A 15,309-nucleotide genomic window follows, 5' to 3' on the forward strand; every position below is an offset into this window, starting at 1 on the left:
CGGCGGAATTCTGGGAGAACTAGTTGGACTGACTGGGCTGATAATTGATGGACATTGGTCGGGTTCCGAACGTCCCGAGCTTTGCGGACTTTCGTGTTGCCTCACCGCTCGACTCCCTTCTCGTGATTTTCTTCCTCTTTTTTCCACTTCAGGAACTGCATCGCTAACGGAGATATCAAGAGAAACACAGGACGATGAAGTGGAGACGTGTCCGGCCCAGCCACATCGAGAACACGTCAGCTTACTGCGTCGCTGAGCTGCCACCGTGAGTCGTACAACGTGTTCGGAGTCTTCAGCTGTGAACTTCTTGCGTTGAGCTAATGCCGTGGCTCTGCGCAGCTCGAACCAGGCTCTTCGGTGTGTTGTCCACTCCTGAAACAGCTTCAAGGACGAGGATTCTTGTGCCAAGACCATGAGCAACACGGTCGAGGGCAAACTATACGCTCGTGCACCGTGTACTGACGTCACAGCGCAGTACCGTTCAAACGACATTGCCAGTCGCAAGGTCTCCGCTATTCCGACAGAATCATGAGTCTGTAGCAGTTCTAGTTCCAGATCTGGCTCTTGCTTGCTTCCTTGGCGAGGAGATCCTAGAGTGAGTTGTCCGGAGATCACGAGGAACACGCGTACTGGTTGGCCAGGAGTGAAGAGATATTCCTGTTGCTCGATGGTAACTGGGTGTAAATGAGCCGCTAGAAAGCGTCGAGAGGAGTCTGCCATCGATCGAAAGAGGAACGTGTTGCGTAGAAACCTTTCTGCTTCTGGTGCGAAAGAGATAGCGGACGGTGGTAGCCGTGTGATGCCGACTTGGTGTCGACGCTGGAGCTGCTGAACGACGCAGTACGGCAAGCACAGAACGTGTGTGAGCGCATTTTCTCGAAGACCCAGGAGATTCCGCTGTCGGGCACTTCCTGCTGTGGCGGTTGAGAGATGGTATTCGCAGCCGAACACTGCAGCATCGAGGCCGAAACAATCACCCGCGGTAAGCTCTCGTACTGGTAGAGCAGGATGATGTACCACTCCTGTGGACATCCTCGGTAAAGTTGATGGAGTAGACGGTATCTTGTCATCCGGTACAAGGACTGGTCGGAACGAGAGCTCGCATTGTCCGTTAAGAAGGAAATATACGCTCTCGGTACGTGTCGTACTCTGCGCTGCGATCGTCTCGCCTGGCGTCGCTGAGAGCACAGTCGCGTGTCGTAGTATACGTCTCCAGGCTTCTTCACTCACGATTGAATCTTGCTCGTCTTCAGTGTAGTTGGTCTCGTCGTTCTCGTCTATTCTGTCGCTACACTGACCGGTAGTTGAGGTCGCTGTTTCTGCATCGATCATACCCAGCGATCGAAACGTGCGCACAAGTTGGTGGAAATGCTGCGACACCCACTGATAAAACTCCGTCACAGCTCTAGGACTCTCGCGTCGTATTCTACTATTCTCTGGGTTCTGCAGCAGCAACTTGAAGCTTTCGGAGTGGATGAATGGGTCGAAAGCAGCAGACTCAAGCACATTTCGACCTCGATGAGGCGGATTTCCTCGAATGATCGAGCCACGTACTCCACGAGGGGGCTCTGCATCGAACGCCTTTCGCTCTGCACGGACAAGTGAAGAAGGTAAGGAGGATGCCCGAGGCCTGGGGAGGAGAACAGGCGCCAGCTCGTGTGTCTTCAAGCGGTAGCTGCCCGAAGCCGTTGACGGCGTGGCAGCTCGAACATCGTCCGACATTCCGACCACGAGTTTGGAGCAAAGTCAAGAAAATGTAGACACTTTGGTCGAAACTATTTTATTTATACGTAAAATAAAACGATAAGGGTGGGCGAATTTCATATTTATTCTTGAGTGGCTGCGATGGAAATCCTAGGCCAGGCGACACTGCTATGTAAGAGTATCTCTCATCCTGCTAGTTGACGAAACTCAGGAGTAAGGAGTGGTTATTTCTTGCCTCCCTTCTTGCCACCCTTCTTGCCGCCCTTCTCCTCCTTGGGAGCTACACAACCGCAGCAATTCAAACCAGTAAGGGACTTAACTCATTCGTTGCATTGCCACATCGAAGCGATGAACTCACCGTCCTTAGCGGCGGTCTTCTCCTCCTTGTTGTCCTTTCCCTTGCCCTTGCCCATGATGTTCGAAGAGTTTGGCGCTTGAGAAACTTGGAAGCTTGAGCTGTAAGCCGAAAATCGGGGAATGACAACTTGTTGCAGGCCAACATCTGAGAGGGCACATAAGAAGGGGCGTCCGTTTTCAGTAACGGTCGAAATTACTTGAGCTTTGTAAGCTGCCTCGATCTTGAAGAGTCGCATGTTGAAGCTAGCTAATTCGGTGACCCAATGGTTTCAGGGAATGTGGCGCTAGCCATCTCGCACGAGCAAAAATGGCAGCTTCGCGAATAAAATCATTGGCGTATATTGCTTCATACTACGCCGCGAGTGCGAGGTTCTCGAGTGCGTCTGCGAGACCTTGGACGGCCTGCTGGCTGGTGGCGTCCAGTCGAAGACCGGCGGATCGCTTGGCTATTCCCTGCAGGAACTCGGCGACGTACACGCGCGTGCTGTCGAAGTAGCGGCAGATCCACGTGGTCATCTGCATTTGACTGGTGGACATGTCCCTGGGTTTGGTCTGCTTGAGCGTCTGCGCTTTCTCGTGGCTATACGTCATGCACTTACGCACCAACGCGACGCCAGATCGAGGCCTTTTGCGGCGTCTGCCACTTCGACCGGCATCTTCCTCTGCTGGAAAAGAATCGACGAGTCGAGACTCGTCGTACTCAAGTACAGGAGCCACTAGGTTGACAAAGTCCAGCATGAGTTCAATCTGCGCTGCCATGACTCGCTCAGTGTCTCCCGAACTGTCATTTCCCTCATTTACCTCACCCAGTGCCTCAATTTCCCTCGCCACTTCCTCAACACTCGAGCTGAAGCGCATCTGCACCTCATTAGAGAAAACGTCATCACCTCCATACAGTGCATCGTTCGAGTCCACGCCATCCAGACGACCAGGAAGAGATTTCTGTCCCCACAGAGCGTACAGCTGCACCAGCATCAGCAATACACGCACGTGAGCAACGCCCGCTTCAAGGCGATACGATAAAGCAGAGCTCGAGGTCCATGTCATTCGCTCAAGTACAGCTTTACGCAGGGCGGATACAAAGTAGAAGGCGTCTTCGTCGTTCAGCGACGGAGCGTAGACAAGCATGCTCATCAACTGAGCGATAATCTGCACGATCTGGTCGACAGAACTGCTCGTTCTGTTGACCCCCACGGCCCCAAACAGTCCCATCTGACTGGCAGAATGAAGCGCTGAGTCTTCAGTGGCAGTTCCAACAGCATTTGGGTCCAAATCTGCCAGCAACACGATCGCAGCTTTCACTAGCGCGTCCATCTGAGGGATACAATTGGCCACAAGCGCCACATTCGCCGCTGAGACCAGAAGTCGAAGCTTCTCCAGCGAAGCCTCGATCGACGGGATCGTGATGTGAGCGAACGCCAAGCACGATTGGATGAAATTCAGTCGGGTGTGAACACGCTTCTTGGCGCCATCTACAGATGCTCCACCACCAATGCGCTTATGGACGTGCATGGCAAGTCGAAGAGCCATCGAGGATAGCAGCATCTTGATCGGTTCTAACTTGTAGAAAGCACGACGACAGTCTGTGTACAGCATGAGCAATGCTTCTTGTTGCTCGTCTTGTGCCCGTTCACTCGCAGCCTCATTGACGTATCCAAGTCGCGTAATAAATGCCGAGATATCTCGGTTGGCTTCAGCACGTTCAGACGCAGTACTGAGAGAGTCGAGAGCGTCATGGACACGACAACAGACAACCAAGAGTGTGTGTGCCACAGCAGCTTCTGGGCCAACGACATGGAGCCGTAAAGTGCCGGATCGCCGACAGGATTTTTTCATACTGCCGCCAACAAACGCTCGCAACACTTTCTTGGCCACATTCACACTCGACTCCCGCTTAAACATACCCATTAGAGCCTACATGGAGTTGAATCCCCAGTCATCCGTTAATGATAGACGATACACTACATGTAGAGTTTCCTAGACTCTTACCAGGAAAGATGTCGACGGAATGAGCTTGGAGAAGAACTCGTAATGCTGTTGGGCACCGAAGACCACGTTCTCGATCAGCGCACCGAGTAGATTGTACGTCTTGGCTGTGAGTTCTTCGGGTGTTGCTGCGTTCAGGTGGCGAACGACATCTTTCAGTAAGATCAGCGCCTCTCGATGCTGAAGTCACACAACCAGAGATGCTCTGAGTCAGCAATATATTCCTCATTGCAGTGACTTTTCCTCGCAACGTACCGAGAAGTGAGCGACGATGAGCTTCATGTAGGCTGCTGCGCACTCCATGTACTGCGTGATATCTTCTTGCGACGTGATGGCTGACCACGAATCGTTCAGAAATTGCAGTTTTCCACCTGCTTCGTTCTCTGCAATAGCTGGTACACTGCTGAGCTGCACAGCCACGAGGCTGTAGAGATGGCACTGGGAGATGAGCGACGGAGACGCTGTGCGGATCAACTCCAGCATTTCGGAGGGAGTTGACACGTAGAATGTGGCTCCAAAACACTCGCACAAGTGCTTGAGCACCATGGAGCTATAGGAATACTCTTGATAATGCGCCAATAGCGTGTCAAACGAGTCTTGAGAGGCCCCTGGAGCTGCGCATTTCACGAGCCACTCGACGGCAGGAGAATGCAGCGCCAGATACTCATCGTACTCCATTTTGTGCGTTAGCAGCCAGTGCTCGAGCTTCTTTTGACGGAACCAGTTGAAGGCGTAGAAGTAGTCGAATAAACTGCTGTTCACCACGATGGTCTGCTCTGCTGGGGACGTTGTGCCCAGCAGCTCCGAGCTGGTTAACGCCAGATACAGACGCGCATATAACGCGACCATGGGCTCTCCAACGCCTCTGTAAACGCGCACACAAGTCGAGTTAGAAGCAGGTCTTCTGATTCAATATTCTGGCTAAAATGGCAATACTTGATCATATTTGACAGCCGTGCTACAATCTGCGGGTACTCGCCATCACACAGAAAGCGGTAGCAGCCGAGCAACGCAATTTCGATATAACTGGGCAGATAACAGACACCCTCGTTGAGCAACCAACACTTGCTCTTCCATGCAATAGCGTTTCGACACGTACATTCGTGGTAGCAGCTCTCGGATACACGCAGTCTTGTAAAACCAGTTGCGACATGTTTCAGTGGCTTGGATGTTGATTTCAGAGCTCATGAAATGGTCACTTAAAGGCTCTGGAAGAGGCTGCCCGTTGTCGCCCTCGGACGCTCGTGCGTGTATGCGGTCGAACACGAGTTTTCCGAAAGCGTCAAGCACTTCACTCACCAGTACAAACACGCATGGGTACAATTGAGGAGCTGTATCGGCGTCTGCGAGCAGCTTGACGCACTTGATAGCAATCCTGAGCGCCTCCACTTTGTGATTGTGCTCCCAACTCGCAATCAGTCTCTTTTGCATCTCCTTGACCTTAGCCACATATTGACTCTGGGAGATTTCAATGGTCTTTTCGTCTTGTTCGGGTGAAGGATCGTTCCTGTCGGGGTCTCGTTCCAGCTGCTCCAACCGAGCGCGAGTTTTCTTGATAACTGACGCCTCTGCCGGGTCGTCGGCCTTCTGATAGTCACTCTTGGGAGCGAACGAGATCTCGTTCTCGATGTCATTCACTTCGAGCATGCTCGCTTTGATTTTGAACGTGTGGTCCGCATATTTGGCCAATAAACGATCGGTGTGCTCCTTCCACTTGTACTTAACCGTGTTGGTCATTGCAGCAGCTGTGGCAGGTACTTCAGTGTCATGTACAGCGTCAACATTTGCTCTTCGTTTTAAGTATAAAGGCTCGGCTTCTATAATTTTCAGGCTTTTGGACGATCTTAGCACTCCCAACGGGTCCAAATCTCCATCTTGCAGCACCACAAGCTCCGGAGTCTCTCCACCACCGCTTCTTCGCTTAGAAAAAGAGTCACCCAGAGCTGACGCTAAGGAACTAGGAGGAGGATCCACTGCAACTGCCATAATCTTTAAATCCACCAAATCGGCTTGCTCCAGAGTGGTAAAAGACGCCAGAGGATGCGTCTCTTTGGCCAGCAGGCCGCGCAGTTCCAGATCGTGACGTGAGCGCAGCGTCTGGCGGCTCCCCAAGCGCCATTTGATGGTTGGAGCCGCTACCAGGAGCTCTCGCTCCGTCGCCATCATCGTCATCTGGAGCGCTCTTCGCTGTTTGAAGCTGGTTGGATCCGCTCGTACTTATTCGAAGATAATGTCATCGTATGATTGGCTACAGCTCTCCTTCCTTTTCAACCAATGGTAGTATCGCTTCTGAATTCAAGCCCGCGCCAAGCATCTGAAGGTGGAGCAGAAGGGCGAGTCCGATAGCGCCCTAGTGACGTCTTGAATCCGCCCCCTGCGTCGAAGACAGGTAATAATCGAGATCTCGTTAGTCTTATCATGTAGTATATACAAAGGCGCGCTCAACGGGGCATTTAAATCATCTCTAGTATTCGAAACTGACTCATGTGCTGCTTTGTTGGATCGCTGCCTTGCAGGGACAAATTTATATAGATACAAGCTCGAAGATGTTCGGAGCTACTGCACGAGCGACGCAACCCGCGGCTGGCGGCTTTAACTTCAGTGGAGGCGCAACAGCTGCACCCGCAGCCTCGGGAGGATTCAGCTTTGGTGCGACTCAGACAGCTCCTCCGGCGGCACCAGCGACGGGAGGATTCAATTTCGGAGGTGCAGCAGCGTCTGCAGCTCCTTCTGCTGGCTCATCGGGCTTCAACTTCAGTTCCACTCCAGCGACAAGCACAGCGGCTCCGGTAGCTTCCAGTGGCTTCTCCTTTGGCGCTACACCCGCACCGGCACCTGCTGCCAGTACTGGATTTAACTTCGGGACCACGAGTGCAGCTCCGGCTGCTAGCGGTGGCTTTAACTTTGGTGCAACTCCTGCTGCTTCTAGCGGATTCGGCTTTGGTGGCACGAGTGCGGCGGCTCCAGCAGCCAGCACAGGCTTCAGCTTTGGAGGTTCAGCGCCTGCCGCCAACACGACGTCGTCTTTTGGATTTGGTGGCTCTGCAGCTGCGAAGCCCTCTCTTTTTGGTCAGATCCCTGCAACTAGCACAACGGCGACAGGATTCGGCTTTGGAGCCAAGCCAGCGACTTCAGGCACTGGCTTTGGATTCGGAAGCGGAACTGCCACAGGAACAGGCGCTTTCGGAACAACTGGAGCGACAGGATCGGTCTTTGGCACTACTCCTGGAGCTCCGTCCACGTTTGGTGCAGCCCCCGCTGCCTCGACTGCTCCAGCCCCAATCATCCTTGGCGCTGACGCTTCAGTTGCTCAGCTTAACACCGTCAAAGCAGCGTATCAGGACCCAGCACAGTCGCGGTTCAAGTTCCTCATGTACAACACAGTGGACCCGACGCAGCGACACCTGTACACTCGACCAGCACACATTAGTGAGCGTCTGTGGAACCAGGCCGAGCTGGACAACCCAGACCCGCTGAACTGCGCTCCTGTACCCATTTTAGGCTTTGACAGCCTGTTGAAACGAATCAAGGCACAGCAGGAACATGCTGACAAGTACAACACGTACACGGAGGACCTACGAGAGCAACTTAAGGAGATGGACAAGCACACACGAGCTACAGAGGAAAAGCTGGAGAAATGTCGCCACGAACACGTGCAGCTGTTCCACGCACTTGTGCAGGTCATGAGGGATATCGAGTTGCTGCAGAATTACGGCAAACCGCTGCAGCGTGAAGAGATGCAGCTAGCGTACGTCTGTTGTCTGTCGAGGAGCCATGCTGAGCACGTCTTGATACTAACGTTGGGATGCTGTTGTTGTGCACAGGATGATGTTGAAGAAGCTGCAGACATTGCTGGACTCGCCTGGCCAGTACAAGGCACGACTAAACGACGCTGTGTCACTGCAACGCGTCCAGAAGGAGACGCAGCCTCCCCCGTCCAGCCAGCTCAGTCCGCAGGACTTGCAGCGACTTTATGAGGTGGGTACAGAGAAACACTTTTGCCTTAGGATGAGTAGGCTGACAAGTCATGGCGTTTTGTGCAGTTCATGGACAAGCAACGACAGGGGCTGGAACACCTGACGAACATGATTAACGACGACCTGGCGGATATTCAACTCATCAAAGAAACGTGGCGACGGTAGGCGGACAGCCGTGCAGCAGTGGCAATTGCTAGAAGAAAGCGCAGGAGGCAGCAGCTGATGCAAAAAGTTACCAAATTGTGTGTCTTTGTTTTTCTGAAATTGGAGCTGACTGCACTGCTGCGCTCGATATTCTTCACCCTTGATACTTAATTCATGCCAAACAAAGTCGCAGCTACAGTAGACGACGTCCTTGAGATATTGATCTAGTGGCCGTACGGGTCAACGTCGCCGTATGTCTCAATGACGATAGGGGCCTCGTCGAACTGGTGAACAGGAGGGGGCGACGACAGACACCACTCGAGCGTCTGGTGGACCTCCGGGATCACAACCTGGGCGTCCTCAGTGGGCGTGTTGTTAATGGGCACACCGTGCACCTTGCCGTCAGTGGAGAAACGGGCGACAGCGGGGCGGATGGCGGACGTGGTGTTGACTGCAGAGAAGGAGGGCAACACGTGAGATCTCAGCCATTTTAGCTCGATTGGGCACGGAAAAAGCGTTCATCTAGAGGTGAGACAAAGGAAAGACACATACCGGCCTTCAGGGCGCGCATAGACTGACGGATGAGGCTCATTGTGGCGAGTAAAAAGCTTACGGAAAGGTTTCTTAATCCGGAAGGAGCTCTTTGAGGACTGCTCGTCTGGCGGTGGTGGCAACAAGACCCCCGAACACAAAGACAAGAGTTTTTGTGCGGAGGAGGGGCCTTCCCTTAATTTGCAACTATCCTCCCTTTTGTTTCTGACATTGAAACAGGTCTGGTGGCCCTAAATTCGCAACTTTGTGTTTGTCCGGGGACAATAGAGCGTTTCTGCGACATGGTTGGTGGCGTAAAGGGATCAGTGCCACCAAAGCGTAATGCTTGCCTTGGTGTTGGGTACACGTTGCGGCCGAGTGCCAGCAAATTGTAGAATGAGGAAGTAATGAGGGCAGCGGCAGGTTTCCTGGCCAAATTCAAAACTGTTCTCGCTGCATTGCCGCGGGATTTGACGCTGGTGGAAGCTGCGGCTGCACGCTGCGATTGTTGAATGGCGCAGCGTTGCTTCACCAGCCTTATGCTGTGCGAGCGTCGTTCATGGACGTGAGGACATTGCCAGTCTGCTTCTTGCATCCTGGTTGGCAACCAGTGGTCGAGTAAGAAAGTCCCCAGCGGTTACGCATTGATTCGCGTAGAAACGCACTTCTATTGGTGCCAGGTCACTTCAACTTCGTCAAGAGGGTATCAACACTTTGGGAACGTCGCTGGTAGTGCTGCTACTTACTCGGACTACTGTCACATATTTGTTGTCTTCGCTTCGGTCAACCTAAGGAGTTTGAAGCGTATGTGTACGATATGGGAGCTACTACATATCCTGAGTTACTGAAGTATGGTGCTCCTATCATTTACATTGTACATGTAGTAGAAAAGTTTTCGCGGAGACGGCGTAATAAGCAGTAGCTTGAGGAGTTCAGACAGTTTCTGCATCGCTTTTCAATCGACCGTGCTGCAGAGTTCGGGAATTTGAGCTAGTTAGGGTGTCGAATATGAACAACAACAACATGGCTGTAGGTGATCGAAGATGGTTAATGCGCTGGTATGGGCGGAAGCTTCAAATTGGGCGTCAATTAAGCCAGTTCAAATTCCGTCAATCAGGAATCGCACCATGCACTGTTTCCGCCAATCCCATCTCACTAAGAGCAGCAATCGCCCAAAATAGCTTTAAAACCTTGCTTTTGAAAGCTGATCTCAGCCGAGGTTTTTCCGTATTTTGTCGAATGGGGCCAGGGCGCCGCGCTTCTCCACTCATTATTGGATTTAAATCCGCACGGCGCCCAACGAGAGGAAGAAATCCCCCTTCCTGCAACCCGAGCCAAGCAGCTTCACTTCCGCTACACCGGAACGCGATGACACCACCCTCTGACGACGGCAAGCCGGCGGCTGAAGGCACACCAAAGAGCGGCAGTGACCTGGCTCAACAGCAGCAGGCTCTCCTCCAGCAGCAGCTCCAACAGCAACAACTGCAGCTCCTCCAGCTCCAGCAGCAGCAGCTCCAGAACCTGGCCAACCAAAATATGAGCCCCACCGAACTCGCGGCGCTGCAACAACAACAGCTCGCGCTATTCATGATGCCCATGTTTCCACTAATGATGCCGCTCCAGCAACAGGCGCTGGCCGCGGCCGCGGCGACGACTGACGGTTCAAATCCAGCCATCTCGACGTCCGAAGAGGCCGTTAGTGCATCTACTGAGACTGCAGAGGAGGATGCAGCCGAGTCTGTGGCTACTGTGTCTGGGGGCGACGCCTCGCCAACGTATCAGACTGCGACTGCCGAGTCGCTGGGACTCACGCCGCCCTTTGTGGGCACCGACGGATTTGGATTGCTTGCAGGGACGCCCAGTATGGAGGAGATGCCTAAGCGCAAACGCGGCCGACCACCTAAGAAGGACGTGGCGGCACGAGCCAAGGCTGAGATGGAAAAGACTCTGAAGCAGCAGTTCCCTATGTGGGGATACGGTCTGCCAATGCCATTACTACCAGGTTTCCCAGGTATGTTGCCTGGCATGTCAAACCCGGGTGCTGTTGTCAAAGATCACTCTGCGGATGATGCGTTAAAAGACGAAGACGGGGATGGTGAACGTCCTTCTAAGATGGCGAAGAAGAAGCCGCGGGGAACAGGCAAACCTCGAGGCAGACCACGCACGCGTCCTCGTCCCGGTGAGATTATTCGTCGAGTAAAGCCCCTCCCTATTGCGCCCGCAAACTATTCGGTTATGTACAACTATTCTCTCTCCAACTTGGCACAAAAGAGTGCGGAGCTTAATGCCGATGGAACCTCAGCGGATACGGACACTACGACGATCACGGACGAAGCACAAGATGAGAACCGACTGGCGCCTCTGAGCGCGTCACTGCTGTCTGGAGAGCATGAGTAAGAAGATCCAACAGTTTTTAACTTCATCTGATAATTCGCAGTCGATAATACCGGTAGCGACTGCATTAATACTGTTTTCGTGCTACACAAATCAGTACAACACGGAGTGTTGGTATGTGTATTCTAAAAATATGGTAAAAAATACTATTTTTACCTCTATATGATGCAGTTTGAGCGCCGAGTGAGCAAGCGGATAAATAAATAACGAAGCTCGTGGCACTCCATGTGTATCTGACTGTTTGCTGGTCTAGAAGAAAACTTCTTCGTCGCCTTCGTTGCTCACAGCGTCACTGTCGTAGTAGTCGAAGGTGTAGTCGTTCATATCATCACCCAGATCTTCTTCGGCGTCATCCATGTCGCCGTCATCGGCCTCGTTTTCGGCTGCCTTGGCCTTATCGGCTGCAATTTTCTTCTCCTGAGCTTCTAACGACTTGAACACATTCTCGAATGCGCGTGGTTGCATGATGCCACGGTTCGTAGAGCCGGTGGTTGCTGTGCGCATTCCGCTGAGCGAATTGGCACGCAACTCTTCGGGTACGTAGACCTCGTTAGCTTTCTGTGTTTCTGGCACTGTAACGTGTACTGGATCGGACGCATTGCGACCAGCGTCTGGACCTGATGGATCCGCTTCCCACGGGTGGTAAAGACTCTCGAGCTTGTGTGCCAAGATGCGCTGTCTTTGGATCAAGTAGGCCTCGCGGTCGGCCAATGCCTCAGGTTGCGGCAGCTCCATGGGCGGGTACAGTGATTCGCCACCTTCAGCCTGTAGTAGTAGCAAAAATACGGTCAGTAATTCCAAGTTGATGATTGGAGAGAGGTAAAGAGAGAGGTAAACGCCTACGTGCAGCAGCTCCATCTGTGTGTGCGAGAGGCCAAGGTCCTCACGCGTTTCGTCCATGATATCTGCCAGCATTGAGTCTCGACTGCCACCGAAACGAACGCGTCCGCGGCCCCTTCCTCGACTCATAGCGACTGTCACGCAGCAAAAACAATTGCAGTGTGTGCCAGCCAAGGATTTAAGAATATGCTATATCATAGGTTTCGGCCTATCATTTGAAAATTATAAAACTTCTGGAACTGTAAAACCATGTTCAAACGAAGATTCTTCAAAAATAAATACTCGGCCCTGAGAAACGCATCAAAAACACCTTGTTTTGCACTTAAGTTTTGTTTTGACCTGGCATTTGTAAGAGCAGCCGGGGGGGATTACCCGGCTCTCCTGTGGAAAGACATTATATAATGTAAGAGGTCGTTACCAGCCGCGCTGGGGCTCGCTTCGCTCGCGATTGATAGATTCTTTCACCTGGGAAGTGCAATGCGCGGCTCGCTGGTGAGCTCGGCGCTGGGCCCGCCTCCGCAAATACATCGCGGCCCTGCTTCGCGGGCTCCCCGAGCGGGTTTGCTGCGGCTACGAGACTTCGCACCCGCTCGCCTTAGTTGGCGCCATAGCTGCGTCGCCCCTTCCCGAAAAGTGCTTGGTGCGTTTGAGGGTGTTGCACACCGTTTCGAACGGTGTTTTTGCAATTTTGTCTTGGCCTGAGCGAGATTTACTTTCAATGGAAAAGGAATTTTCTTTAAAGCAACTTTTCTTGAGCTCTACCAACTGTGGGGTGGTGCTGCTCGCCGGACGCTGGGGGGACATCCAAACAAGAAGCTAAAAGCGCCTTCGTTTGCAGCTTTGCGTCACCTCACTTCGCCTTAGTTGCTGAAGTCATCTCGCAGCGGTGGATTGGTGAGGGATTGTGAACCGCAGCAGGACGAGAATGATAGCCCGTCTCACGCCGGCACTTCAGTATGCTCGCTCCTTTATCAGTGCCAATACTAAGTAGTCTCAAAGTGCTCAAAACTTCGTCGACACGAACAGAAAATTATGCTGACGAGCAGGTTTTTTCGATAGGCATTGGTAATCACTGCACCTTGAATAGCTTCTACTGTAGACCATAATTTGAATGGATAAATGGTAATTATGCTTAAAAGTCTGTCCGTTCGCAATGACCACACTACTAATTTCCTGCGCACACCTCCAGCCCAGCTGCAGCTTCAGTACCGGTGGGAGCCGCTTTCTCCTTCTCAGTTGTCACTGTAGCCACTACAGGAGCGGGCAAAGGAGTATCGGGCTCGGATGCCGTGAACGAATTGTTCATGATTCGCCCTGGGTGTGATCCGCCCATGTAAGACGGAAGTGACGAAAGTGGGATGCCGTGGTTCTGTGCCACCTCCAAGAATGCCTTCATGTCTTTCTGCGTAGTCACCAATCAAAAGGTACTCAGTACAAATGCACCAGTAGCTCTGTTTCTCAAGACAAGTTACGTACAAACACTTGGATCTTTTCACGCGTTTCAGGCTGGATGACAGCCGAGATGACCTTCCAGGCGCTGTAGAAAATGAACGGCGCATTCACGACGTACAGACAGTGCAGCGTCTCCGGGTAGTAGAGTTGACCCACGTCGAAGATAGGCTACACGAAAGAACACTTGTTGGCTTGGAACAGATACGACATCATGCAATGTAGGTAGATAAATACCTTGAGGTGGCTCAGCACTGACGGCGATAGAAGCTTCATTCTGAGACCCTTCAGATCCACGATACACACGTGCTTGTAGACTCGACGACCGAGTCGCTTCGAGATGGCGACTTTCTCCCATTGGATGCGCTCCATGTACTGCCATCGGTGGGGGATGATATCTTCGGTGTTGGCGAAGGTCTTGAACAACCCGTCCGGGTTGATATCGCTGAGGCGGTCCACCGTAACGAGGTGTCCCTCTTTATCTTCACCGTAGATATACGTGGGCCAGTACTCGTTGTACATTTTGGACATGGGCAAGTCGCGTTGAAGGACGGTGTCGGCATTGTAGGCAGCACGAGCGTCGAGGATCTTCTTGGTCTCTGCGATCGTAAACTGCTGCCGGTTCTTTTTGACTCCGCGATAAGCGCGAGCCACGCGGATCGCGAGGTCGTCCGTGCACTTGTCACCAAATTCCGCCTTCACGGCATCGAAAAAGGGCTGATCCTCGGCCGAAAGGGGAAGAGCCTCTTCGTTTTCATGGAGAGACATGATTCACGCTGGCAGGAGACCGCTCTAGCGTCAGAGCTCCAACAAACGAATGCAGGAAGCTCCGACAAGTAGAAAAAACTGCTCGTGTGGTTGTGCCGCAAAGCCTCGATGAAGCCTCAGCGTTCTGAGCTGACCTGAAGACGCAGATAAAGAGTCAGAAGGCGGTTGCGTGGATGCGTTTAGGAGAACGAAACTGAAATTAGGCGACAACGGTCATGAAGACCGTCATCGTGCTCCTGTTCCTTCTTGTCTATCATTATCTCGAGAATCGCGCACGAATCCTTCGGTCTCCTACAACTGCGCGGATTACTTTCCTCCTCGCAACGACTTGAAACTGCGTGACGCTTACAAACGAGTGACCTCCCAGTCCTTGACCGTGCGCTCCAAGACGTCTTCGGGTGCCGTGTCGAAGGGGCCCGTTTCTGGAAGAAATTAACAATAACCACGACGATAACAGAAGTGTCAGCTACGAATAACAACAATCACGACAGCTACGAAGCCAGCTAAATGACAGCAACGCACCTGTTCGTCGCGGGTTGTGACGCTCCTTGAGAATGGCTGGCTTGGGAATAATAGTGCCCGTCTTCTTGGACACACGCACCTTCTCTCCCTCTTCCGTAAAGCGAATGGCGACCCGCGTGGGCTTGCCGATGGACGGATCCACGAGGTTCACGTTGCTGTAGTGGATGGGAGACGGCGACAGGTACGAGCGGCCGGAAGCGGCAGGCGTCGCCTTCACGTAGCGGTGCGACTGCATAAGTTCATCGCAAACAGGTCAGATTTTTTAAAGCTACGAGCAGTCTATAGAGCCTCGTTACGACGCACCATGTTGACATTCTCCACGATGACCTTGTTTAGGTCGCGTACAACGCTCACGACCTCACCTTGCGTGCCCTTGTGAGGTCCAGCGATGATTTCAACCTGCAGTAAAGCGATGCCACAGGTTAGAAGAGGTTAGAGAACAATATCTTCGCTAACACGGCGAGTTTGGAAGCGAAAAAAATCGCACCTTGTCACCGCGGAAAATGTGCCAGGTATTGATCAGGTCGATCGCTTTCTTCTTGGTGCGCGGGCCGCGACGGAAGGCAATCGGGATGCGTGTCGCCATCTTCAGCTACAGGGGCGTTTGCTGTCCACAAAGTACACTGCCATTGTAAGC

The 15,309-nt window shown here is 52.6% G+C and overlaps 9 protein-coding genes across 9 annotated transcripts; 2 read left to right on the forward strand and 7 right to left on the reverse strand.

Annotated features, from left to right (window-relative positions):
- Window positions 1-241: 241 nt before the first annotated feature.
- Window positions 242-1,722, reverse strand: PITG_14600 (uncharacterized protein; the record flags this gene model as incomplete). Its single annotated transcript, XM_002898457.1, has 3 exons — window positions 242-257; window positions 347-1,217; window positions 1,299-1,722. 3 exons carry the CDS (start codon window positions 1,720-1,722, stop codon window positions 242-244), a joined length of 1,311 nt encoding a protein of 436 aa, XP_002898503.1.
- Window positions 1,723-1,804: 82 nt separating this feature from the next.
- Window positions 1,805-2,173, reverse strand: PITG_14601 (uncharacterized protein; the record flags this gene model as incomplete). The annotated part of the gene is made up of 2 exons (XM_002898458.1): window positions 1,805-1,984; window positions 2,063-2,173. The coding sequence occupies 2 exons, from the start codon at window positions 2,115-2,117 to the stop codon at window positions 1,929-1,931; spliced, it is 111 nt and encodes a 36-aa protein (XP_002898504.1).
- Window positions 2,174-2,412: 239 nt separating this feature from the next.
- PITG_14602 (uncharacterized protein) lies at window positions 2,413-6,219 on the reverse strand (the record flags this gene model as incomplete). Its single annotated transcript, XM_002898459.1, has 8 exons — window positions 2,413-3,210; window positions 3,319-3,975; window positions 4,051-4,227; window positions 4,303-4,912; window positions 4,984-5,073; window positions 5,147-5,766; window positions 5,899-5,967; window positions 6,028-6,219. 8 exons carry the CDS (start codon window positions 6,217-6,219, stop codon window positions 2,413-2,415), a joined length of 3,213 nt encoding a protein of 1,070 aa, XP_002898505.1.
- A 374-nt stretch (window positions 6,220-6,593) lies between these two features.
- PITG_14603 (carbohydrate-binding protein, putative) lies at window positions 6,594-8,189 on the forward strand (the record flags this gene model as incomplete). The annotated part of the gene is made up of 3 exons (XM_002898460.1): window positions 6,594-7,795; window positions 7,872-8,025; window positions 8,091-8,189. The coding sequence occupies 3 exons, from the start codon at window positions 6,594-6,596 to the stop codon at window positions 8,187-8,189; spliced, it is 1,455 nt and encodes a 484-aa protein (XP_002898506.1).
- A 53-nt stretch (window positions 8,190-8,242) lies between these two features.
- On the reverse strand, window positions 8,243-8,813 carry PITG_14604 (uncharacterized protein; the record flags this gene model as incomplete). The annotated part of the gene is made up of 2 exons (XM_002898461.1): window positions 8,243-8,619; window positions 8,721-8,813. 2 exons carry the CDS (start codon window positions 8,737-8,739, stop codon window positions 8,393-8,395), a joined length of 246 nt encoding a protein of 81 aa, XP_002898507.1.
- A 1,183-nt stretch (window positions 8,814-9,996) lies between these two features.
- On the forward strand, window positions 9,997-11,096 carry PITG_14605 (uncharacterized protein; the record flags this gene model as incomplete). The annotated part of the gene is made up of 1 exon (XM_002898462.1): window positions 9,997-11,096. The coding sequence occupies one exon, from the start codon at window positions 10,068-10,070 to the stop codon at window positions 11,094-11,096; it is 1,029 nt and encodes a 342-aa protein (XP_002898508.1).
- Window positions 11,097-11,374: 278 nt separating this feature from the next.
- PITG_14606 (uncharacterized protein) lies at window positions 11,375-12,079 on the reverse strand (the record flags this gene model as incomplete). Its single annotated transcript, XM_002898463.1, has 3 exons — window positions 11,375-11,385; window positions 11,426-11,858; window positions 11,937-12,079. 3 exons carry the CDS (start codon window positions 12,060-12,062, stop codon window positions 11,375-11,377), a joined length of 570 nt encoding a protein of 189 aa, XP_002898509.1.
- A 1,019-nt stretch (window positions 12,080-13,098) lies between these two features.
- Window positions 13,099-14,187, reverse strand: PITG_14607 (uncharacterized protein; the record flags this gene model as incomplete). The annotated part of the gene is made up of 3 exons (XM_002898464.1): window positions 13,099-13,331; window positions 13,406-13,553; window positions 13,620-14,187. The coding sequence occupies 3 exons, from the start codon at window positions 14,148-14,150 to the stop codon at window positions 13,099-13,101; spliced, it is 912 nt and encodes a 303-aa protein (XP_002898510.1).
- A 141-nt stretch (window positions 14,188-14,328) lies between these two features.
- On the reverse strand, window positions 14,329-15,287 carry PITG_14608 (39S ribosomal protein L24, mitochondrial, putative; the record flags this gene model as incomplete). Its single annotated transcript, XM_002898465.1, has 4 exons — window positions 14,329-14,572; window positions 14,673-14,901; window positions 14,976-15,071; window positions 15,160-15,287. 4 exons carry the CDS (start codon window positions 15,256-15,258, stop codon window positions 14,496-14,498), a joined length of 501 nt encoding a protein of 166 aa, XP_002898511.1.
- Window positions 15,288-15,309: the final 22 nt, after the last annotated feature.

Source organism: Phytophthora infestans, genomic scaffold, assembly GCF_000142945.1.
Source record: "Phytophthora infestans T30-4 supercont1.36 genomic scaffold, whole genome shotgun sequence".
NCBI classification, from domain to species: domain Eukaryota; phylum Oomycota; class Peronosporomycetes; order Peronosporales; family Peronosporaceae; genus Phytophthora; species Phytophthora infestans.